Raw genomic sequence first — 26035 nt, 5'->3', positions numbered from 1 at the left:
TTTAACGATGTCGTAACGACGCAATAGGCAGGCACACGCACGTAGAGCTTTCAAAGCGGCGCTTTACAAAATAATTATTTAACAGAAAAAACCACAAAAAAGCTCACGAAATTAGTTCCCGATGACAGTCAAAAATATATGTATATTCTTTAGAAGTTATATTGTTGAAAAAAAAAAGGTTGTAGCGCCACAGTCGACGCGCGGGCTGTTTTATCTCAGCGGGGCCCCATGCCCCAAACTTTCGATCCTAAATTTCCATCTGGCATATTTATTCGGTCCCAAGATTATTTTCTACTAGATTTTTATGATAATAGGGGCTTTATAACGGCTAATGAATTAACGTGTAGTCGTCTTGTGACAAGTGAGCCGCCAACGTGGGAGTGATATGTTTTTGTCTTGTTAAAAGCCGTCCGCCGCTGAAGATACGTATCGGATAACGCTTTATGTTTATCCGTGATTAAGACTAGGTGTTGGAGTTATTAACAAGATGATTGACAGAGTGCTATGTTATTAAATTATTTTTAACTAGAGGTCCCGCAGTAGTCGAAATTCGACTATAATTAATTGGAATTGTAAGTTTGTACACTATTATGATTGTAATTTATACTTCTATAATCACAAATTTCGCCAAGACTACACTATAAAAAATATTAACAAAGACAAACAATATTTAATCTATTCTCAATTCAGAGAACAAACGTCAAGAACAAAAGTTTGACAATAAATAGTATCCATGCGTGTGTGCGTCAAATACACGGTATGTAGTGTGTGTAATGTTTTCTTTATTGATTTAATGTATCTTTTATGCATTATTTAAAAAAAATATTAGCACTATGCACTTCTTCTCTATATTATTATTCTCTATAAGTGTGGAAAATTTCATACTCCTCCGTCCGCGCAATTTTCGTAAAAAGGGACACAAAGTTTTTGCTTCACGTATTATTATTTTTTATTACGTATACGCGTATAGAGACATTTTAAAGCAGTTTTTTTTTTGTGGTTCTTAATCGAAAAGTTAACGTATGTAGGTACCTATAGAGGTTTTTTTACTATTATCGGAGCCTATACATACCAACACGTTCCATTTTCAGAGACGCGTTCGATATCCCAACTGTATGGCTGACATTCTGTTTGTATCGATCGGTATATATTCCTTGAAATTGGTTGGTGGGTTGGTATCTGCCTACTGTAGTTTCATAATATAAACTAGTAAACATTATTTTTGTACTAATTTTTTATTTTTTTGTTATTGCATTGATGGGTGAAAGAGCTCACACATCACCTTGCGTTAAGTGGCTACCGGAGCCATAGATATCTACAACGTAAATGCCGCTATCCACCTTGAGATATAAGTTCTAAGGTCTCAGTATAGTTACAACGGCTGCCCCACCCTTCAAACCGAAACGCATTACTGTTTCACGGCAGAAATAGGCAGAGTGTTGTTACCTTTACTGGTGGTAGGACCTCTTGTGAGTCCGCACGAGTAGGTACCACCGCCTCGCCTATTTCTGCCGTGAAGCAGTAATGAGTTTCGGTTTGAAGGGTGGGACAGCCGTTGTGACTATACTTAGACCTTAGAACTATATCTCAAGGTGTGTGGTGCATTTACGTTGTAGATGTCTAGGGGCTCCAGTAACCACTTATCACCAGGTGGACTGTGAGCTCGTCTACACATCCAAGCAATAACAATAAAAAAAATACCTACCCGTGCACACTCCGACAATTTACACTATTTAATTTTATTACACTATTTAATTTTTATCATCGAAATAACTAGCAATGTACGTATTTTTATGGAAAAGCCGTCTTCGATATGGCGACAAATGCTTCGCTTAGAACTCTGTGCTGTACGTAGTTTTAAACTACACTTATAGTTCAAAGCATTTACTATTTCATTTTCAGAATTTACAAATTAATTCAAATCAGTAAAAACCTATTTTTTTTGTATATGTTTATATTTTTATATGTTTTTCTCGTACATGAAGAGTTTGACCTAAGAAGAAATGGATGGATTGCGTGAAAGACGATATGTGTCAGAACGAAGAAATGGTATATGATAGAGGAGTATGAAAAGAAAAAACATGTTGCGCCGATCCTAGGTGACAGGGAGAAGAGCAGGAGAATGATAATGTTTTTTCTCGTACACTACGAATAGTCGGAACTAATACAATGACAATAATAAAACCGAAATAAAATCGTGAATGTATGAAAATAGTTCCTCTTTACAAGTTCTGAAAAAATCCGCGACAGCATATATCTTTATGTTAAGGCTGGCTCACTATGATCTTTTTTATGCTAACCAATTTTGTTCTAAAATAAAGCATTATTTGTGAAGGTGTTTTTATAAAGATGATATGAATCCCTGTCCAAATAAATACATTATTCATTACAAGTATTTAACATCGCAATAATGATCAAGCGCGTAATAATGAAGTACAAGGCGCTGGCCGACCGGTGTGCGGCGGCACACAATAAGAAGAATAGTAAGAAAAACCTAAATCACTTCAAGATAGGCTTTTGAAAATTGTAGATTTTTCTGGATTTCTCCAGGATCCCATCATCAGATCACGATCCTGATGATTACAGGACAGTTCGGGAAGTCTACCCTTTCGAACAAAAAAAAAAGAAAAAATAATTATCAGTATCGGTTCAAGCGTTCTCGAGAAATTGGTGAACATACATAGCTCCTTTACATTCTATTATTCAAAAATATTCTCACCTCCTACGTAAATGAAGTAGCGGATAAAATGTAGCGTTATCCCAGAGTAACTTCCACGCGTACGAAGTCGCGGGCAAAAGCTAGTACGCTGTATTCGTTTTAAAACTTTTAATAACTGTTGCGTTGTGAATAAGAGTGGACTGTATTATTAGTTTGATATTTTTATTTATCTATAATTGACAAAATAAAGAATTTAAAATTAATGACTATAAGAAATAAGAAACAGATGTGTCGCCCATGACAGCTGGAAATGGAAAGGGGTAAGACGTCATAGCGGACGTCGCTCGTTGACACCTTTGACGTTCCGAATTCAAACAATAACATTTGTTGAAGACTAAAACGGAGAGCAAATTTATCGGTCACGGGAAGACTCCTAACAAGAGACACGCGACGTAGTACACGCCCCCGAAATAAACGCAACTACACGCAACTTAGGAACCCGTATTAAATCTTATTATCTATTTTACGCTTATAATTCACTAGCCAAAATAATTCAAGCCCAATATCGACTCTACGGACACGGAATAAGTTTGAAATTGATACACCGATTTCGTGTTTGCGGTATTCCCTTAATGACCAGAGCGTAACTGAATGTGGCGCGTGCCAATTTTTATGGGAAATTCTACCAATATTCGTATAACGTGAATAAGTTTCTTAGTTACGATTGCTTTGAACTCACTATAATTTTAGATTCGTATATCATCAAAACAGCAACACAGAATTTTATTGTAATTACGAATCATTAAAGGCAAAAGAGAAGGAATTATTCAGCCTCTTTATATAGATTCATATGAAACATATGTATAGATTCTTGAAGAGTTAAACTTTTTGAGGATATAAAAGGTAAACAAAGCTTCTACAAACAAGGTTTATATTGCTTTTACCTTTCGACTCGAGCTTCTATAATAAATAACTGTAATACTTCAAAACTTGCTTAATGTTGTTATTCGAAGCCTTGTAACAATAATAACCTTTTTCAATCGACAACATTATACAAATGAAACCGATTTGATACCGAATAACAATTTTCTTCACGAAAATCATTTCATTTAAATGTCCCTAATGTGGGTCAATTCAATGCATAAAAGACTAGCTAAATATAATTCATTGACACCTAGATTGTATTGAAAACTCATTACGGATTCTTATTCCCCCTGCGGTATGTCAGTGAACCATATCGCTTTTTTTCCTCGGATGCCAACTGTCTTTTAATGACATGATCTGACCTAAAGTGTCAATGATCATTCCACAAATCGACAACAAAATAATAAAAAAAAAAAAACGAACGATAGCTCGAATCTGATGTTGCCAGCACAAAAAATTACTCATAAATTATATAATTTATTTCTTGAATGGACGGGTTAATGCAACATTTGTGATGCTATGAGTGAGGCAGGCTCTTTACTGCACGCCGCTTCCTCACCATTAAAACAGTGTAGATCATAAACGTCATAGTAAAGTTTACAGAATATACCAGTTTTGAACTGTTTAATCGTTTTTCGAAGGTACGGCTTGAGCGTTGAACTCGTGTGTGTATTTTGTGTTGCTTATTTTGTATTTATGTTTAACTATCATATACTGTTCAAGTTTAGTTTATGCAAACTTATGAAACTTAACAATTTAAATAAGTCTCTAGTCTAAGTCAATTTAGATAAGAATAAAATTTAAATAGGTCGTATAATAACGCTACGTCATTTTTGTATATTACTCATACAATCAGTAAGATTAACTCATTACAACCTTATTACAACCTTAGTAAAATAATTATCGATTTTTCACTAGAACGCTCATAGCAGTGTTTCTAATAGTCAATTATTTTCAATTATCAATAATAATAACCTATTTAAAACATAAAAGTAATAAATTGTTGTAATGATCAGCAGAGATGATCAGCAGCGCAGATCAACCACTCAAAACAAAATGGCGGATTTTTTCACAAACGTTATGTAACATTAGGTATTTGTGTAATTAAGTTAAAAATGAAGGGATATCCGTAGGCAATTGTAATAAATTCCAAACTAATTATTTTTTTAGGCTTTTTAAAATAAAATAAACATGAAGTGATGAACAATCTTAGTAATTGTTACTTAATTGCTGACAATACCCTAAAGCGCTTGTTACAATAGAACCAAATATTTGCCCACACAATGGAAGCTTGTTTGACGGAATTACTTGAATAAACTTTCCTTAATGTATAGGCGTTAATAATTTAAACAATGGCGCTAGGTTTACAACGCTGAAAATTAATTATTACTCTCTGAAGAAGAATAAGGTCGATATAACTAAGGTGGTTTAGTACATATGTACTTCTTAATGTCGACCACAGTATCATCCTAAGTGGAATATATATCATCAATTTATTTTCTTAAAATCAAATGAATTTCCATTTTATACAATTAATAAGAGCATAATACGTATGGTTATAGTGAAAGTTATTGTCTCCCTCAAAAACATCAATAACCTCAATTTCGCTATGAAATAACAGAAGGTTATCGAACGGAAATTTAAATACACTTTGATTTCTGAAATAAACCAATCAAGGAGTGACTGTTTTGTAATAATTGTTATATAGAGAGTTTCTGGAATTCCTCTCATGACAATAATTTAAAGATTATTAAATTAGTAGTAAAGATATTTGAAAAATAATTTATTCTTCTTCTGCTAGTATAAAAATTACACAGACATAGGAAAAGCATTTTCGAGAACGCGGACCTTTTGGAACGAAGTTCCTTATCGCGCGTTGTGAAAGGGGGCTAGACGGAAAAAATTCTTACGAAAAGTTGTCACGACACTTTTTATTTTTAGAGATACTACTGCCATCAATCAATTTTTATGGGAACAACTTAGACTGTTGAAATTATGGAATGAGTGCAACAGTTACTAACGCATCTAACATCTGTATTATATTATAATATGAATGTCACACAATAATAATAGAGAAGTAATGAAATGTTTAGCAATTATAAAATTTGGTGAGCCACAAAAAAACAGCATTGAAATCATTTGGTCGGCGTACAAAGATTTTGTTTGCAAATAAAAAAATCAGGCAGCAATCCTTGTTGGAACGAACAGCAGAAGATTTTTATTATTTATGTATAGTCTTAGTATAATTAATGGCTATAGTGTCTAATGTATAGTCTACATGCTGACGGTCATTATTATTATTCACATAAATAGCTGTTTCTTTGTATATTATTTATATTTATTTTTGATAAATCATTATGAATAAAATGAAGTTGATAATGTAGTTTTTTTATTGTTATCAATAAAAAATGTATACCCGAATAATTATTTTCTTTATACCTCGAATATAACTTAAAATTAATATTTTTATAATAAGGAAACTCGTTCCTGTCCGGTGTCCCATGACACCACACATCTTTTTTTTTTTAACATTGGGGAATTTGTTTACGTCGTCCGATTATGTCGGGTCCCGGTGCCTCCATAGAAGAAGAGAGAGAAAAGGAAAACCGAAGTCCTCGAGAGAACACAGAGCCTAATGAAACGTGGGATTGAAATTGTGTTCCACACAGCGACAGTTCTGAACGAATTTATGACTGCTACTGATTTAAAAAATTTGGTAAATTGGCCATGGATATTTATAACCCGCATATATAAAAGAAATATGGAAATGTATAAAGGGATAACAAATGGAGAGATTGTTTTCACTAGTGCTAGTTTTCTTGGGAATAATAAATTACTTTTCTGATTGAAATGAATTCTTTTTTAATAATGAATACAAGCAGATACCGAGCTAAAGAGGTTCTGGTAAAAAATACAGAATTATATTATCATATTCACTTTGTATGAACTTACGAATAAAACGTGTAGCGATATTAAGCGACCAGTGAAAATATACGAAAAAATATTGTTAGGTTTCTTGAATTTTCATTATAAGCTTTTACTGAAACAGAATGAGATATTTATATATATTAACTAGCTGTAGCCGTCCGCTTCGCTGGGCATTTAAAACTAACATTATTATTTCTCAACCCTACAAAGATTCTCATCATTAACGCCTCCGCAACTGGTGTAGGGAGTCCAACACTCATATAAATATTAGCCTATCCATTAAGTACATGTATTTTCTACATGGATACCAAGTTTCAAGAGAATCGGATGCATGGTTCAGTAGTTATAACGGAACATACGTAAAAACCACCTTAGATTTATATATTAGTATATATAGATATGTATTTGGATCACATTTGGAAATGTGTCGTCTTGCCATTGTTCTCTGAGGTAAATTATTAATTGAATTAAAAATACTTTCTCATTTTACGGTTCCTAACAATCTGTTAAGTTAGAAGTAATTTCTGTTAGTATAAGGGGGGTGTTTCCACATCTCTCGATCATCAGCTTCGGCCACCGGCATCCATCGATTGCCTTGGTACAAATAGGACTTGCCGTCTCTGCCGCTGTAACCAATCTTAGATGCTTCTTCTTGTAGTTTTTTCTTTGGCGGTATATCTTTTATCCTAGATAATACTCCTACTTTTTCTTCCTGGAAAAATGAATAATTTAAGAAAGATTTCTAGATTGTATTTCTTAGTACTCTTTTAAGTTAACTGACTGAGCAATATATATATTTTTTAAATATCACACTATCATAGACGTGAGTAATTATTGTAAGCCATATAGAACAACTCACACTGAAAGCACTGAATGTAATTTATGAAGGTCGAGTTTTTAGCTAAAGTTAAGTCTTTTATTCGTTGCTAAAGGCAAATAAACGTACAGGTCACCCGATGGTAAACAATGACAATCGCTCATCAACATTAGCTAATGTCAGGGACAAAGCCACTGCTTATCCCTAGTGGCTTCCTATGATTCTTTGATCTATAGACTCAGTTTTCTAGGTATCAAGGCTCTTTTCACTGGCTCTAAATTACTGTCTACCACTCACTATTTTACTGTTCAATAATAAAAAAATACATAATTTAATTTCAGCATTATGGATACCTTTTTTTTATTGCTTAGATGGGTGGACGAGCTCACAACCCACCTGGTCTTAAGTGGTTACTGGAGCCCATAGACATCTACAACGTAAATACGCCACCCACCTTGAGATAAGTTCTAAGGTCTCAGTATAGTTACAACGGCTGCCCCACCCTTCAAACCGAAACGAATTATTGCTTCACGGCAGAAATAAGCAGGGTGGTGGTACCTACCCGCGCGGACTCACAAGAGGTCCTACCACCAGTTTGAGGATACCTACTGGTTTAGCGGTTACAAAAAAAATCCATGAGGCCCTAGCTAATGGTCCCGAATAGACTACCAAAGACCTCATAACTTTCATGCTTACTTACTTCACAAGACATCATTCCAATGTATTTATTATCCGAAGTTTGCCTTATTCTAACGTCCACGGGCTCAATTATTTGACCTTTCTTTAAATCTGTTGAAGAAAGATATACACAGAGAATTAATTAAAAGCCTTTTGTGAAGTTAGACTACACAAAAATTTTATCAACCTTGCAACTGCTTTAAAGTGATGTATTCGAAACTTTAATTAAATAATTAGTATTCTCTTCTGGAAGGTTGGCATTGAGATTTTTTTGGTAGGCAAATCGTTTTGAAGACCGCAAGTACTATCTATCATTTTGCCGAAATCTCAAAGCACGGGTTATGAGTTAGATGCCGATATTCTCAAAATGGACTATATTTACATTCTGGTAAATAGTCTTTTAATGCAATTAAACAATGCAACAAAGCCCGTTTATTCCGTTAGGAGCGTTGTGAGTAATTATTTTTTTTCCTCTAAAGACCACCGACATAGACGCAGAGGATATGCATAGTGTATTTCGATAAATATTTTTTTCCACACACAATCTGCCTCTAAACCTAACTCCACAATGTTCCCTGAGCTATATGATCCGTTCTTCTACAAACGAGGTTTTCAAAGAGGTGATATAAAGCGACGGAACTTTGCTGACGTCACCATCGTGCTTACCTCACTGTCAGCTTGTCTACCGTCATAGGCAGTAAGCAATAATCAAATTTCTGCATGTTCATAGCCGCCTACAACTTACTTTGGAACAAAATGTACATCCAGTAATAGCCCCTGTCGTTTCTTTCGACCAGTAGCGATGTCAAATTCATTTTGTCTTTCATCAATATTTGTTTGGCCGTCCAATTGACTGCCTCCTTCACGTGTCCGTCTAACAAATAATGTAAATAAACTGTGTCCTGGGAACAATTTCAATGTTAAATTGTTTTTTTGCAATAAAATTGACAAAGAGAACAGACTTTCTGTGATCAAACCACCTCACGGCATGACGTAATCTATGACAGAAATTTCTTGTGATTGGGTCTACATAGAGAGTAATTGCTTTGAGCTTAAAAAAAAGAATAGTGGCTATAATTAGCAACCCTATTTGTTTTTCATTGGTTACTAGATTACATGGAATCTTTTTTTATGTTTGAAAGATTACTGGTTGCCCTGTAGCCTTTCCAGTTTTACCAGGACAAGTGGGCGAGCAAGGGCTCAGCCAGGAGGGGTGGGATTTGTTAACAGCGACTCTAGCACCTCCAAAGGAGACCTAACAACTCAAGAATAGCTGCTTTGCGAATGAATTTACTACTGGATCGGAATCGCGACCCGCTGAGAAGATCAGACTAGTATCTTAGCAGGCTGATGCTTAGGTTAGGTTGCCGAGTTTTCACATGAAATCGTGAACGCTTATAATTGTATAACGACTAGATCACTCTTCAAACTGAAACTGCTATCCACTGAACTAACGAGTGTGTAATGAGATAAGATTGGTTCCGAAGCAAGATTTGAAAAAAGCTCACATTTCGCGTTGGCACACTAAACCTGTAAGTCGTGTATGGACTAACAGGTCCCCAGTAGTAAAAGATAAACCAAGTATCCCCGAGAACTGAATAGGGATTGAATCTGGCGTTCCTGCTGAACTCATCACAGCTCATGAGTTCACTTTTCGAAACTCCTTCTGGACCCATTTTAATCTTTGATGTTGTTAATAGGAAATTCATTTCTAAAGCCAACAACCATACTATGCGCTTGCACATGTTATTGAATTTAAATTTTATATATTTAAGAATATTGAAACGCGATTTAGTCAAACTAAGTAATCAAATCACCGAAAAACGTGTCCGCTTACTACAATATTTAACGCACGACTAATATATTTAGTGGTTTAGTAAAAATGGATGACACTCACCGGTATTTAAGTAATTCATGATGAGTGGCAACGGATGTTTTTGTCCCTCATAATTTCGTTGTTATGTTGATGTTTAAATTGTACATACCGAAACACCAGTAAAACAAACGTCAGACTTATGCATTCTTCAAAAAATCATCATCTTTATAATGTTGAACACTACACAAAAACCATGCAAATATACTCGATCAGAAATACATTTTAAATTTTACTTAAGCTATAGATTTCATGCTCATTGACATTTTAGAATAAAATCAATATAGGTATATGGTAATATAGGTATAAGGTAATATAGGTATAAGGTAATATAGTAGTACTATCTTTTTTATCCAATTGGAACTGCTCAGAATAATACAGCGAAGTTTCAAAGTTATTATTCTTTTTTAAAGTTTTTATCTTTCAAATTAAGAAAGCGTCTTAACGTTGGTGAAAATGATATTCCAAGAATCCGTTAAATACAAACAAAGATATAGTACACAAATACCAAGCTAATAGAAGTGTGCTAAAAATAACGTAAGTGAAGCCTCTTGCACGCAAGGTTCATAGAAATAAATACACCTCAACTGCTACAACCAAACATTGTATGTAGAACTATGGGGCGACATCGCAGCCATTGACCTGGTCTCTGAACTAACGATATAAAAAAAACTGCTACATCAATTATTTATCTCATCTGTGTATTATCCTTCAGTCCATTTTCCACTAAGACACCGGCAGTTCCTTTTTTTTTTTTTTTTATTGCTTAAATGGGTGTACGAGCTCACAGCCCACCTGGTGTTAAGTGGTAACTGGAGCCCATAGACATCCACAACGTAAATGCGCCACCCACCTTGAGATACAAGTTCTAAGGTCTCATTTATAGTAACTATTTTGATAATAGTGAATTTTAGGTATGGCTTGACTACGGTTTCTCGATCGCCTTAATTGAACTGACTCTACTGTTACCAGCATTCTTCGTCTCGACTTCCAACTTTTGTATCAATATCTCAGCGAAAATTATCTGGTATCCAAGATGTACTTATCACGTGTTGCTAAAAGAAAATCCTAGCTATTAAATGTGGTATGTTTGTTTTGTTGATCTAGTCGATTATAATTCGTTTTTCGTAAATTCGTTTACATCAGGTGGTTTCCTACTTATTAACAATGTTATCGGGGAATCGTAGACTTTACTAAATATACAATTATCACACAATCTCAGATTTATTTTGATCACAAATGCCGACGCTCAACAATCTGTTACCAGAGGATCCTTAGCTACTTCGGTCATATTGCCCGCCGACAGTCAGATAACTTGGACAAAGTGATTGTGACAGGCAAAGTAGAAGGAAAGAAACTCCGCGGCCGATTACCTAGCCGTTGGTGTGATCAAGTAACCGCTCTAACTGGGTTGCCAGTCGCAACCGCCATTCGAGAAGCTGAGGACCGGACAAGATGGAAACAGCTCACGAGACAGGCCACGGTCAAGTTTCAGGGACACGACCTTCAGCAATGAAGAAAGCGACGAAGAAGAAAGCCGACGCGATGCTTCACGCATTTAAAATTTCTTGCGATAACGCTGCTCGTCTAATTTATGCAATTCCGATTAGATTCATTCATTTGCAAAACATGTATTTGAATTTCACTTCCAAAACCACGAAAATTGTAAAACTATAATATTTCCAACGTTGGAAAACCATACGAGGCATATCGGCGACGATGAATTATTCCATTTTATAAATTAAGTAATACAATACACGATATAGACACTTGACGTCAAATAGCTTTTAACGTTCTGATCCGAAGAAGTGATTTCGTATTATCGGTTGTTTTATTTTAATAAATTTCCGTTCTTCTTTTTCTTTCTCCCACTCTTTCTCAGCTTTAGCTCTCATATTCTCTAATTCAACGTCCCTAGACACAGGATATCCAGTTCCTTTTATCTTTAAAGTCTTGGCTTCAGAAATCTTATCTTTGTTTGTCATTGGTTCGTTTCCAGCGACGGCCATCAGTGTTGTAAAGTCTTCATCGCAGTACATCATCGCTAAATAAGGGTCGATAATTTTGAACCGAATCGTTATTGTTGGTAATTGGATTTTTTTCCCTAAAACACAAATAAAATAAGGTATGTTTTTCTAGAAAACCTTTACGCAAAACTAAAAAAGATTTAAAATAATAAACAAGAAGAAAAATTTGAAAAGTACGGCTGCCTTAGTTAGTTTTCTTAAAGTAACAAAAACGTTAAAGTTGACAAAATAATTCTTGTTGTTGCCAACGTTACACTGTTATCTTTTTCTGTTTGCCGTATAATCTGTAAAAAAATGGCAAAACTTACGTTTTATACTTTGCGGTAAATCTTGATAAGGTATAGCATGAAACAATCCAGTCCTATCCGCAGCTATGAGAAGCATTTCTAGCATCTCATTCATAACCAGCTTTGGTTGATCCCAGTCTAGGTTTTTATTTAAAAGCATACCAAATTCTTCTTTGTATTTTTTTACCAACTAAAATATTGTAATGTAAATTATTAATAAAGTTGTTTCTGATAAAGAAATATAGTAATAACTGGGAACAAATCATACACCGTCGTCCGGCCCCAATTTAGGATTCCCTAAATTCCTTATTAAGTAATAATAATAATAAGCCTTTTATTCCATGCAAATAGTAGGCTACGTACATATTTCATAACTATTGCTCTACCGAGTCAGTTGTTACTTACAGGCATACGTGTTACTTAATGCTTTGTCTCAACACTCCTATTATTTCTTTATATAAGATAGAGATAATTTATTTAGGTGTGCGATTGTGAAAACGTTTGGTCACATTAGTCAGAAGAAAAACTGAGCTCGTACCTACTTAAGATCCGTTTTGTGTAACATACTTCTATTAGGTTCTCAAATCTATAAAATGGATTGACACGGTTCATCGTCATAAATAAAACACACAATCACGTTGACTGCGGGACCATTAATGAAAGACTTTCAGCCAGTGTCTATGATGTCGTTTCGAGGCAAGATTGGACTTCTGTACAGTGCGTATGAGACCTGATGAGCCTCACAAATGACCGTTCTTGAATATGGCTCATACTCATAGAAATATGGACATAGTCGCCTCCCGTTCCGAGCGAATGAACACGGGTATGACTGCCTCATCAGGGGACAGCTGCATATGGGATTTTTTAAACAGCTTAACGAAGTCAACGTGTTAAAAGACACTTTTCGGTTACAGTAAACAAGCACATTGCTGTTATCAAGATTGGATACATGACTTTGCAGTTTAACGTCATGCTTTTAGACAGAGGATAGGAGATTTAAGAAAATCCACATACTCGCTAAAGAAGTTAAGTTAACGTGTGGTACGCCTAACTATTGAAATATACAAAATTGCTAAAGTATAACTAAAGAATGTTTGGGCTGCTTCAACATCTTAGATTACTACGCCAAAGATGAAATCCCAAGTGGAGCAGACTGCGAGAGTTACTTATTTCAAATAAACGTAAATAACAAAAAATGTTTTTATAAATATTTCGTGATAGAAAAGCATTCAGATGTCGAAGTAGACGAAATAATAAAACGGAATTGATTGGCACGAGATCGAACCCTAAAAATAACTTTAATTAGGAAAATAGTAGTTAGTATATACAAAACTCCTTTTGGCTTCTTCATTCTCAAAAAATCAATAACAAATCGACAATCCTTACCTTTTTCGTCGGATATGAAAATCTGTAAATAATTGCCATATGAAATCGACTTGACCACACGTAAAACGGTACCCAGTCGATATCTACTATGTCTTTTGGGTGAAAATCTGCGCCTCTGGCGAACTCACTGCACGTTGTTAGATTTATCTTGTTTTCACGGATATCTCGTGTGAGATCAAAAGAATTGCTAGCGAAATACTGTCCCTTCATTTTAGAGTTCGATTCATTACGGTCGTATCTATTAATTTCACTTTTGAGTTCTACAGTCTTCTCTTTTGGTTTCAAGGTTGCTATATTACTTTGTTGTATTGAGACCCAGTCAAACCAAGACCTAGATCCGTTGCTTTTACCACTGACACCGTCGACTTCATCTGTTAATCTAAAAGTTTTTTCATCTATGTACGCATCCTTAGGACTACCCAAAATTCTTGGTCGTTCTTTGCTAATCCACTGAATGTTTTTATTTCCTTTCTTTAATATTTCTCTGCTTTCGTTATAATTCCTCGGTGTCTTCATGTGTAATTCGACCAAGTCAATTGGCGATTTCAAATTCGATCGCGGATCTCCATAGCCATCCTTATAAATATGTCCAAATTGAACAGGAAGATTGAAATGCTCCGGGTATTCATTTACTTTTTTTGGAAGAGGAAGTTCTTCATCAGGAGTAGTTTTGATTATACTCTTTGGATACTTTCTCTTCGCTTCGATTATAGCGATGAAGAAGAATGCGAAAGGTATGCGCATTGTGAGTAAAGTATTATCGTTTATATTTTTGTTTCTCAAACAACGATCATTAGGCTAAGTACATCAACGTTGTTTCATGCGTTAAATCAAAGTAAAATTGAAACGGCTTTCCTTGTGAAATGAAAGCCATAATATTTATAATTTACTGATTATTTCTAAACACTGTAACGTTAGATAAGAAGGAAGTTAAACATGATACTGTTTTAACATTGTGTATCTAGCGCTTAAAATGCGAGCAGTTTATAAACTTCGATTGTTTTAGCATTGAATGTGGAAATGCTTAATTGAGTTTACAAAGTGCATGATAGTTTGTCAGACAATTTTGTAAAATTTTATAGGTTTTTTTTGGTTTTTATTTTATTGCCCTTGCAGGCAGACGAGCATACGGCCCACCTGATGGTGAGTGGATACCGTCGCCCATGGACTTCAGCAATGCCAGGGGCAGAGCCAAGCCGCTGCCCACCGCTACAAGCCGCTGCCTACCGCTATATTTCGTCTCGAGGCTATATTTTTAAATGAACGAGAAGTACAAAAAGTCGTCGTGGCCTAAAGGATAAGAAGACGTCCGGTGCATTCGTATCTTGTGATGCACCGTAGTTCGAATCCCGCAGGCGGGTATCAATTTTTCTAATGAAATACGTACTTAACAAATGTTCACGATTGACTTCCACGGTGAAGGAATAACATCGTGTAATAAAAATCAAACCCGCAAAGTTATAATTTGCGTAATTACTGGTGGTAGGACCCCTTGTGAGTCCGTACGGGTAGGTACCCCCGTCCTGCCTATTTCTGCCGTGAAGGGGTAATGAATTTCGGTTTGAAGGGTGGGGCAGCCGTTGTAACTGTACTGAGACCTTAGAACTTATATCTAGAGGTGGGTAGCGCATTTACGTTGAAGATGTCTATGATCTCCAGTAAACCACTTAACACCAGGTGGGCTGTGAGCTCGTCCACCCATCTAAGCAACAAATAAAAGTAATCCTAATGTAGCTGACCATGAGAGTTAATGGAAATAGTTACCAGGTGGATCAGAGCCTATTATATCTTTTGCAACGATTGAGACTTGTTTTAGAGTATCGTGTAGAGGCTAAAGTGGCCATGTAAGTCCAAAAGGGTCATGGCTTCACCTAATCATAAAAGACAACAATCAAAAGTCGAATAGAATGTCTGTTATAGAGATTATTTGGATTCGAGACAAATTAACAGAGTAGGTTATAAAAACATAAGCGTCTGACAAAGTATTCAGCTTGTACCTGCAGCAACCAGCTTACTTAAAAAAAAAACAGATTCTATCGTTACATATAATCAAATTATAACTTACAGGCACTTCTCACTCTACAAGTTTCACGTTGTAGTATGTCTTTAAGATTAGTTTGTAATTGCTTTTTTGCATAATAAAAACCTGAGGATATATCTATTCTTATTCATTATATATCTTTTTTTTTTTTTTTTTATTGCTTAGATGTGTGGACGAGCTCACAGCCCACCTGGTGTTAAGTGGTTACTGGAGCCCATAGACGTCTACAACGTAAATGCGCCACACACCTTGAGATATAGTTCTAAGGTCTCAGTATAGTCACAACGGCTGCCCCACCCTTCAAACCGAAACGCATTACTGCTCCACGGCAGAAATAGGCGGGGCGGTGGTACCTACCCGTACGGACTCACAAGAGGTCCTACCACCAATAATTACGCAAATTGTAATTTTGCGGGTTTGATTTTTACTGCACGATGTTATTCCTTCACCGTGGAAGTCAATCGTGAACATTTGTTGAGTACGTATTTCATTAGAAAAATTGGTACCCGCCAGCGAGATTCGAACACCGGTGCATCGCTCGATACGAATGCACCGGACGTCTTATCCTTTAGGCCACGACGACTTCAAAATATATATCTGTTGAAAAGCATTGTTCCTGAAGCTATTGCTAAATATAATAAGTTACGAAATAGACTTGTGCACCTCATATAATACAATAGAACCCAAAATCACCCCTGATACTCCAATAATAACTGCTTAAGCTTTCAATTAAAAAAACGAAAAATGATTTAAGGCAAATAAATAATACAAGTATACAGATTAAACAACAAGCATTTATTTTGTACCTTAGAAATTAACAACAATATCAAGTACATTTATGACTCTTAAAATAAAGGAATCTGCAAAGAAACTGAGTAGCAAACTATTTTATTGAAATATATGTAAATTAAATCTGACGAGAAAATATAACTAATTTACACTCAAAAAACTACTATTTTATTTGGATCTCTGTCGATTTCGTGTTCTTCATCATCATAAATGTCATCGTCTTCGTTTTGGAACTCATCTTCAGGCAGTGGTATTTGGACTGGAGACGGCGGAACATCTAAATATGAACGATTTAAATCTCCTCGGAAGCCTAGCCTCGATGCAACGTCCTGTAACTGAAAAAAAAATTGTTTGCTTAAAAATATTTCATATAGGTAGTCTCAATTATTCTTTAATTATCCTAAACTAACATAAACCTTATACTGGTGTTATTAAAATTTATGTTTATGGTATTAAATACCAGATACCTACTTCCACTGCACTCGATACCGAGGGAGGCCGTTCGAATTGTCGAGAGTTTTTCATTCTCACGGATTGTTTAGAATCTCTGGCTCTATAGAGGGACTTTGGTTCTCTCTTTGCTTGCACCGTATGTTCTATGGGTAGTGCTTCGAGGAATTGTTGAAGATTATCCCTTTATCTTCTTTTTAGCATTGGATTTTCTGCCACTGAATAGATAGGCCTCTTCCAAAGTTCGTTATAACGCCGAGTCCTGTGCTGCATACAGATTACCACAACCTTCAACAGATCGTCAATCCAACTATTTGGAGCAATGGGATAAAGAGCTTCATTTTTAAGGCCACGATACAAGCTTTGCTTCACTGAACCAGAAGGATAGTTGAAACTAAAGCAAGCAACAGTGAACTATCCAACTACTCATTGCGCATCCGGTTCTAATTTACCTGGAACTGGTGTGGAATTTTGTCGACTGGTGCCATCGCATAGCATAGCCGATGATCGCAATTGACAAGCCCCAAATATCCAGGCTCAACAATCTTCAATCCTATATTAAGAGTGGGAATGTTGTGATCTATATAAAAACGAGTATAAAATGAAATTAACGAAATCAAAATTTATAGCATAAGTCGATTATTTAGTTCTGATCTAAACTTGTCAATAACAAAAATATTTTTATAACCGTTTTACAAAATAAATATTTTCACCAATTTTCATTACGTCATCATTAACATAATTAATGCTGTTAGCAAAGAAAGTACGAAACTAATTGGAATAATGGATATATTTTCTTGAAATACGCAGTACCACGATACCGGTACATGTGTACATATAGTCTCAAAATACCATCTATTAGTAATGGACTCCTGCAGACGGATAGCTCAAAAATAACAATTTAGCACGAACAACTAACAAGTTCACATCTTTTATAACTTTAATCATTATTAAGAACGGTTATAAATCTTCAAAAAATAATCGTATATAATATGTTGTATATTTATTTATATGTTGTATATTGAGTTATATATTGTCCTGGCTACAAATTCTTGTGACGAAGAAAAAAGGTGCCATCATTTAATATTCTGAGAGAGCCACGAAGTTAAGTAACTGCATAACGAAAATATAATAATAATGTTTTTAATAACATCTTGAATACCGATTTGAAAATTTCGAATAAATTAATAAGGCTCTCAAAGTTAGGACTATCTCAGACGTACCATTAAATATGACCAGCAATTTTCAACTTTATCTTTACTTTTCATTATGATTTAATTATCTTTCAAAGTTTAGGAAATGAACCCGTCATCGGTAAAACACTTTTCAATAAACTTTTTTCCCCTACCTTTTCTAGTCGCCTTGAGGTGGGAACCTAGCGAAATTGCTAACACTAACCCATAGTAAGAGCAGTGCTTTGCAGAATTTATCACCGGATTGATCACTGTTCACTCTGTAAGCCGGTGTTTCCCAACGTGGGTCCACGCCCCACAAGGGGGCAATACGATAATTAAGGGACAATCGCATTATATTAATATAGAAAATTGATATTAAAATTGTTTTGAATTTGAATTTCAGTTTTTTATTATATATTTTGAAATATTAATATTATGAATAATATTATGAACTACATAATATGTTCTAATAACAATTTCATATTGACTTCTTTCTAAAACCTATAATTTATGTTTCTTAATGTATGGAGGGCATAAAAATTTTAGAAATGTTACCGTGGGGCATGGCACAAAAAGGTTGGGAAATACTGCTCTAAACGATACAATTTAGTTGCTGGATTATTCTTCATGAAAGCGTAATGCAACTCACACTCAAAGGCCGCAGATGATATAACCTTGTATTGTCCAGGTGTCTTCGTTCTCATAAACAGTGCGCTAAAATCTATTGATGTTTCCATGAACAGTTCAGCATCGGTCCAGTTAACGGGAGGATTTAACTCTTTATCTAATTCCACTCTGAAGCGATCTATTAGCTAAAACAAATGAGATGTAAGGTTTTCAATAATTGTAGATTTTAACCTCCTTCAAAATCGTAATAGTAACAACTAACGACCCGCCCTCGCTTCGCTTCGGAAACTGTAATTTATTATTTATTTCTCCACTATTTAATGGATGTTATCATACATATAAACCTTCCTCTTCAATCACTTTATCTATTAAAAAAACCGCATGAAAATCTGTTGCGTAGTTTTAAAGATTTAAGCATACATAGGGACAGACAGATAGATATAAAGACAGAGAAAGCGACTTTTTTTTATGCTATGTAGTGATAACACCATTAACGTAAATAAAAATTGTATTTTATTATAGGTATAATCTAACCGTAAATACTCATAGTTTTAATAATTTCTTATTTCATGAACACGCAACACAAGACGTTATAAAGCGCGGGTCAACAGCCTCACTCGCACAATCTTATATGGCAATAGTGACTGTACCATCCCGTACTGGTGTGGAGCCGTAGAGGGCACGGGTCAACTAATTTTGTTTACGGCTTTTGGTTACTCGACTTTATAGTTTATCTAATTTGATCTTCAATCTAATAATATTCTCAATAAAATTTACCTATCGTAAAATGTTTACCAAACCTCCAATTAAAATGTTACTTACTAGCCTCTGAAAAGGTCTTTTGATTTTGATTCGTTGTGTACTTTGACAAATACCTAATGAAGCTTATTTTTTAAGCGCATTTATAACACATTGAAATCTGAAGAAGAAAAGAAATAAATCTTTGAAATCGTCTGTTTGCTATAGAAGAATCCACAAACCTGGGTGGAAGGCACACTGAACTTCACGTTATACGACTGCTCATACACGGTGCTCCAGAAATAGAAGATCCTCCAATCTATGTCAATCACACGGCTGATGTTTAAAGTTGTGTTCGCTAAGAACTGATCACACGTCGACCAGTTTTTTACGTCAATAACATAATATTGTTCTTTTTTTAGGTCCTCCGAATTTGGATTTGAATATTTGAAGAATAAAACAGAAATAACCAGCAGCAATAGCTTCTCAGATATTTTCGAAATCATTACAGCGACTAGATTTAAAATTTAGAAAATTGGCAAGTATATATTTTTTATTCTCGATTTGTGTTCTTGGCCCGGGAAGCGTTGACGATTTGGTAATTGCACAAACTATTTCTACAGTAATTAAGATACTAGATTTAGCAAAGCACAATTCTTGATTCACTGTTATAATTAATCGAATGAGCATATTAAGTGAATGTGTGTAAGTAAGTTAATGTTTATTGTTTATCTTCTGTTTGTTTGTATTATAATTAATGAGGCGTTTATTAATATAATATAAAATAACATTGTTTTGTTTAGGAAAAACAAAAATTAATCTCATTCGTCATTTGATGAATATGTCTCCAATATGTGTTTACGTTTTAACAGTAAACAAATAGAGGTTGGAGCGGCGACTGTATCATTACTTCTGGCCACTTCTTTGTTAGCTCAATACAGGTATCCGGTCGAGAAAGCAATTTCTTGATATTTCTTCTTCTCAGTCGTACACTCCTGGCGGAGTGGTTGTGGCTATGTACGTCTTATTGCTTGGTTGCAGCTTTTGAGAGACTTCTCCATATCTCTCTATTTGTGGCGGTACGTGTACATTCAATAATGGAACAGTGCTGTAGGCTGCGGCTTGACTCTGCCCCTGGCATTACCGACGTCCATGAGCGACGGTGACCACTTACTATCAGGTGGGCCGTATGCTCGTCTGCCTACAAAGGCAATAAAAAAAAGACTTAATCAGGTCTGTCCACCTTGTGGATGATCGGCCGCGAGAGCGTTGACCGTCTACTCTTCCTTGAACCACTAATCGTTCCAATGAGCTTTCATTACGAATGATTAGTTATACTTGATACTAGCTGACGCGGCAGACTTCGTAGTGTCTCAATCGATAAATAAAATACCTAAACTTTTGTATAAAACAAACTTAAAACAAACAAAAGGAATCCATCCGACGGGGGACACATCAAAGGAAAAACAAAATTGTCTATTTTATTTTATTCCGAGCATTTTCATATTTATCTACCTTTTAAACCTTCTCTGGACTTCCACGAATAATTCAAGACCAAAATTAGCCAAAACGGTCCAGCGGTTCTCGAGTTTTAGCGAGACTAACGAACAGCAATTCATTTATATACTTACATATAGATAACAATTCTTTTAAGTATATAAACTGTGACTATTTTGACTAATCGCGTTACAATAATGATAAAAAAATAAGCAGTTGTAAATTATATTAAAATTTATTTCGGAAACAGCTCTAAGCTATGGGAACCAGCTCGTCTTTGTTTCGATCATCTAAACAAGTATAGAAGCCGTCGCCGAGGGCGAGTTTTGCGGTGACCGTGTCCAATTCTGAACGGTACGGTGGTTCATCAGCTCTGGCTGATAATGACGAGATTCCCATGTGGCAGTCGGTCATTACGAGAAACTTGGAGCCGTGGACCAGTTTCAGTTGAAACTTGAGGAGGGGTACAGTGTGCCGGTTCACAGTTATACCTGAAGAAGAACAAAAACTGGTCATAATTCGCCGGGCTAGATTTATGGAGAATTTCACGATTTCAACTTGAGAGCAAGGATCGTTGGCAGAATTATGAGGTCTCGTCTTCTCGTGCCGAGCGATATACCTCTGCCATTCTTGGATCCGTCTAACAAACAAAATCTCTCGTGGGTATTCTCAATCAAAGTGATCTTTCGCGAATACTGATCCAATCGCAAATTCGTACCATTGGAAATCATAAACGATCCCTTCGTACAATGAAGACTTCGCGTCTCAAGGTGAGTTTTATTCGCGTTGAATCTCTATTTACTTGACTTGACACCAGTGTGCTTAGTGCGAGTTTTTAACGGTCTCGATAGCGTAAAAGTTAACTCAAAGTTGTATGGAGTTGGAACGTTTGCCTGCGTTTGCCGCTAAGGGCGCTGTTTCAACTCCATACAAATTCGAGTTAACTTTTACGTTATCGAGACCGTTAAAAAACTCGCACTAAGCACACAGATGCACTGTGTGTGCCTATCTAAAGTACAAACAATATACGATAAACAGTTACAATTCTAAATTTCAGCAGATTAAATGCTAGTAGTAAATCCAAAATTTCTCTCACTTCCATCACGTGCCACATTAGGTACTCCAGAGAAACTGCCTGCGGGTCCTTGGTCGGCAAAGAGCAGCATCTCGTGACGCACCTTGCCCATACTAAGATGTAAGGTGGCGGCATTCCAGTTCGGCTGGTCATCAAGATACTCGTGCATGTCGTTCCATACTCTCTGAACGATCTAAACGTAAATCAAGCAATTGTCTAAAGCAGTGATTCTCAACCTTTTTTTTGTTGCGGCACATATTTAACGATTTCAAAATATGGCGGCACACAAAAAAAAAAAATGATTTACTTACTACAACACACTGCATCAAAAAATTTTAATATACGATATAAACTAAAATATACTATAATTTTTTTTTGTGGATTTAAATATATATTCATGTTTAAAATATTTTTCTTTTCAAATGATATAATTTAATAATATTAACATTATTATATATTCGCAAAATTTGGCGGCACACTTTTGAAATTTGGCGGCACACAAAAGTGCCGCGGAACAGTGGTTGAGAATCACTGGTCTAAAGTAATAAATTTTTTTCATTGTTTTCATTTTATTTTTCTCGGCGATTAGGGGTTATAGGCGTAGTCCTCGTCGAACTCGTCAACTGCGACGAAGAGTTCGACGAACTAGCCCATAGCCACAATCCATTGAGTTTCTCCACAGATATTCCCAGTAGGTCGCGATTCAGATCCAGTAGTAGATTCAACGAAGCACTGCTCTTACTGGGGTTAGGGTTAGCGATTATCGTTGGGAGAAAAGTCGTTGAAAATATTTATCGTTAGAAGTGCTTGTTGAAATAGGTAAATGTAATTTTGGGTTTGAATCAATGAACATTATTAGTCAAAAATATCAGTAATGTTGTCGTCGCGGCCTAAAGGATAAGACGTCCGGTGCGTTTGTATCTAGCGATGCAACAATGTTGGAATCCCGCAGGTGGGTACCGATTTTTTAATGAAATACAGACTTAACAACGTAATTACTGGTGGTAGGACCTCTTATGAGTCCGTACAGGTAGGTACCACCGTCTTGCCTATTTCTGCCGTGAAACAGTAATGTGTTTCGGTTTGAAGGGTGACGCAGCCGTTGTAACTGTACTGAGAACTTAGAACTTATATATATGTCGGCTCACGTCAGGGATGGCTGAGCGGTAGTTTCGCCATCACTCGTATTTCGTTGAACACAGTTTATAAAAAGTCAATAAAACCTTTTGAATAATAATTATTGAAACTCAACACACACAACTTTCACAATGACAGGATAAACCGACAGTTTCGTTGCACATACCGACAGACCGACTGACTGACTGACTGACTGTCAGAGACTTACTGACTGAGACGGACCGACCGTCCGATATGGCCTGCATGACTGTCTGACACGGAATGCCACGACTCTGTCCACGTACCGCCATTTTATACTGTGGCGTTACGTAGTCTACCCTTCATTTTGTGATATTTATCAAAACAACATCTCATCATTTAAAATAATAATCAAAACCACCGTCTTAATATTACTAAAAGTCGTTATCCACGACAACTAAAAGTCGTTATCCACGACATATATATATTTTATTGTCCTTGTAGGCACACGGCCCACTTGATGGTGAGTGGTCACCGTCGCCCATGGACTTCAGAAATGCCAGGGGCAGAGCCAAGCCGCTGCCTACCGCTTAATACTCATTATACTCACTCATAATACGCTTATATCTCAAGGTGGGTAGCGTATTTACGTTGTAGATATCTATGGGCTCCAGTAATCACTTAATAATACCAGGTAATGAAAATGAAATAATGAAAAATGAAATTTTATAAACTACTCACTTTAGGCGTCGCATTTTTAAACGTCATGTCCATACACTTTTTTTCGAACCTCATGTTCCACGTGTAATAGATCCTCCATGGCTTCCCTATCACTTCATCGATTTCGAAATACGGGTTTTCCTGTAAAGTCTGACATAATCTATTGTTTTTCTGGAAACTTTCCGGTTTTATTTTCGGCATTGATTGGCCGCCAACAACTTCTATTAATAAAACTATTGCAAATAAACCTATGCTTTTGATCAGCCCCATATTCACGCTCATACTCGCTAAACTAATGACACTGTGACTTATAAAGAGACGCAATGTGAAAAATGTGTGTTTTGGTTTGATGTTCCGTGAGAAAGTTCTCTGTTTGAATTCTGTGTTTGTAAATCGAGAGAACAGAATTGTCCGACATTGGTAATCAATTTGAATTATTCAATTGTGTATGTATCGTTATAAATTTACAATCCAATTTCTTTTACATACGGCCAGTATCCAATAACTCAATGTAGATTCAAGCTCAACTCTGCTGGTTCCGATGGCCGGAAAGAACTAAAAAAACAATAATTCTAGGGTAGCCAGTTCGCGTGTTTTCATACAGCGCACCGGTCCGACTCATTTGTTGTTTACGTGGGCGTTACGCGGCCACCGATGCGTATCTTCGGCATAGGTGAAATTGGTGGGCGGAATATTATTACCAGTTGTTATATTCAATGACAGAACACAAGGCTGTACGTAATGACTTCACCGCCCAGCAGCGGCGGTCGAAATAAAAAAGTAAAAAAGTCGAGTCGTGATTAGTGGTGTTTTTTTTTTCTTTTTCGAAATTAGTCTGTACTCTCTTTTAGTTTTATTGACGGAAGGATGATTTATTGTTTTTTTTTATCGCGGCTCGGTATCCAAAGAGAACCGGTAGCACTGACTCAACTCTTGAACAATTGCCGAAAAAGTTTAATTACAGATACAACAAGATTAAATGTTCTCAATGATTACACAATTAATTACACAAACTTAGCGGATATTCATTTGATATACTGCAAAATTTGAACAAAAAGGCAGATCGCCTTAAGCAATCAAAATATGAACAAGTAAAATTAAAATATCAGCAATTTAGTCTCGAAGCTAATCAAAAACTATATACAGGTCAGATCTTGAAAAAAAAATGGCACCACAACAAAAGTACCAGATTATAAATAAATAAAGAATTATCAAAATCAGTTCTCCTGGAGAGAAGTTATGACTTTATGAGATAACTTTTATATAAGTAACACACATAAAAATTACAATAGAATTTATAATAATAACCTCCATTTTTGATGTCGATAAAAAAAGATTCAAAATACACCAATGCAATTTCAACTAATCATTGCATTATAATGTAGTTGTTAACGGGTCTTGATCTAAAGATTTTCAGCTAAAATAACTAAAGTTTCGTACAGATTCAATGATAAACCTTGGGTTATCGAGGGATCTGTAGTAAGCGTGAGGCGTGACCCACGCAGGGGGCGTAGTTCATGATTTATGACATAAATATTTGTTAAGGCCGATTTTCTTCAAGAAATTCCGTAAGCTACGTTTGCCGTGATTTTATGATATTTGTTAAGCACGAAACAGTATATATGCATTTGTATTCACGAGAATGTCAATTAAAATATCCACCATTCGAACAAGTACATACGTGACCCGAAAAAGAATGAATATTTATTCAGAACTGTAGCTTCATATAGATCTTTCTGATTGTACAGTAAAAATATAAGAAGGGATATTTTGTTAATCACCATTTTGCAAACAGAACACTTACAGAACATTAAAGTATCAACAAAAAAGCCGCTATTGGATAATCATTTAGCTACTTGAATATGTAAGTACTCGTAATATCAAATGAAAACAACTATCAGTCAAACGAATCGACTATACATGATGTATTTATATCGGATTAAATTGGTCTTTTATGACTGGTGATACAGCAATAATGCGGTCCAAATTTAAGGGCAAGCTAGCCTTACTACATTGTGGAGAGTTCGACCTCATGTCTCAAGGACAGTACATTCAAGACAAACAATGTAAATGCAGCCACCCACCTCAAGACATGAGTACTAAAGTCTCAGTTTTACAGTACAAATGGTACAACTGGTGGTAGGACCTCTTGGGAGTCCGCACGGGTAGGTACCACCACCCCGCCTATTTCCGCCATGAAGCAGTAATGCGTTTCAGTTCGAAGGGTGGGGTAGCCGTTGTACTATACT

At 35.8% G+C, this 26035-nt stretch overlaps 3 protein-coding genes across 3 annotated transcripts; all 3 read right to left on the bottom strand.

Moving 5' to 3' along the window:
* Positions 1 to 11666: 11666 nt before the first annotated feature.
* Positions 11667 to 14323, bottom strand: LOC149501263 (uncharacterized). The gene is made up of 3 exons (XM_089733570.1): positions 13580 to 14323; positions 12215 to 12383; positions 11667 to 11983 (listed from the first exon to the last, which is right to left on the bottom strand). The coding sequence occupies exons 1-3, from the start codon at positions 14321 to 14323 to the stop codon at positions 11667 to 11669; spliced, it is 1230 nt and encodes a 409-aa protein (XP_089589696.1).
* A 2238-nt stretch (positions 14324 to 16561) lies between these two features.
* LOC149501262 (uncharacterized) lies at positions 16562 to 19905 on the bottom strand. The gene is made up of 4 exons (XM_089733937.1): positions 19642 to 19905; positions 18684 to 18846; positions 17312 to 17439; positions 16562 to 16744 (listed from the first exon to the last, which is right to left on the bottom strand). Exons 1-4 carry the CDS (start codon positions 19903 to 19905, stop codon positions 16562 to 16564), a joined length of 738 nt encoding a protein of 245 aa, XP_089590063.1.
* An 855-nt stretch (positions 19906 to 20760) lies between these two features.
* Positions 20761 to 24915, bottom strand: LOC149501261 (uncharacterized). The gene is made up of 3 exons (XM_089733645.1): positions 23808 to 24915; positions 21993 to 22164; positions 20761 to 21387 (listed from the first exon to the last, which is right to left on the bottom strand). Exons 1-3 carry the CDS (start codon positions 24066 to 24068, stop codon positions 21149 to 21151), a joined length of 672 nt encoding a protein of 223 aa, XP_089589771.1. The 5' UTR covers positions 24069 to 24915; the 3' UTR covers positions 20761 to 21148.
* Positions 24916 to 26035: the final 1120 nt, after the last annotated feature.

Source organism: Bombyx mandarina, chromosome 16, assembly GCF_030267445.1.
Source record: "Bombyx mandarina strain Sakado chromosome 16, ASM3026744v2".
NCBI classification, from domain to species: Eukaryota; Metazoa; Arthropoda; class Insecta; order Lepidoptera; family Bombycidae; genus Bombyx; species Bombyx mandarina.
This window is presented reverse-complemented; position numbering and strand designations above follow the sequence as displayed.

Bases quoted from the DNA above. Each gene is read 5' to 3' on its own strand.
- LOC149501261 (XM_089733645.1), bottom strand. From the start codon at position 24,068: ATGAGCGTGAATATGGGGCTGATCAAAAGCATAGGTTTATTTGCAATA. The intron at 22,165-23,807 runs GTGAGTAGTTTA...ATTTACGTTTAG, and splicing joins TTAAAAATGCGACGCCTAAA to ATCGTTCAGAGAGTATGGAA. The intron at 21,388-21,992 runs GTGAGAGAAATT...GTTCTTCTTCAG, and splicing joins TAATGTGGCACGTGATGGAA to GTATAACTGTGAACCGGCAC.
- LOC149501262 (XM_089733937.1), bottom strand. From the start codon at position 19,905: ATGATTTCGAAAATATCTGAGAAGCTATTGCTGCTGGTTATTTCTGTT. The intron at 18,847-19,641 runs GTTTGTGGATTC...CATTTGTTTTAG, and splicing joins TCAGTGTGCCTTCCACCCAG to CTAATAGATCGCTTCAGAGT. The intron at 17,440-18,683 runs GTGAGTTGCATT...GTTTTTATATAG, and splicing joins ATCATCTGCGGCCTTTGAGT to ATCACAACATTCCCACTCTT.
- LOC149501263 (XM_089733570.1), bottom strand. From the start codon at position 14,323: ATGCGCATACCTTTCGCATTCTTCTTCATCGCTATAATCGAAGCGAAG. The intron at 12,384-13,579 runs GTAAGGATTGTC...ACAATATTTTAG, and splicing joins TTTCATATCCGACGAAAAAG to TTGGTAAAAAAATACAAAGA. The intron at 11,984-12,214 runs GTAAGTTTTGCC...TTTGTGTTTTAG, and splicing joins TTTACCGCAAAGTATAAAAC to GGAAAAAAATCCAATTACCA.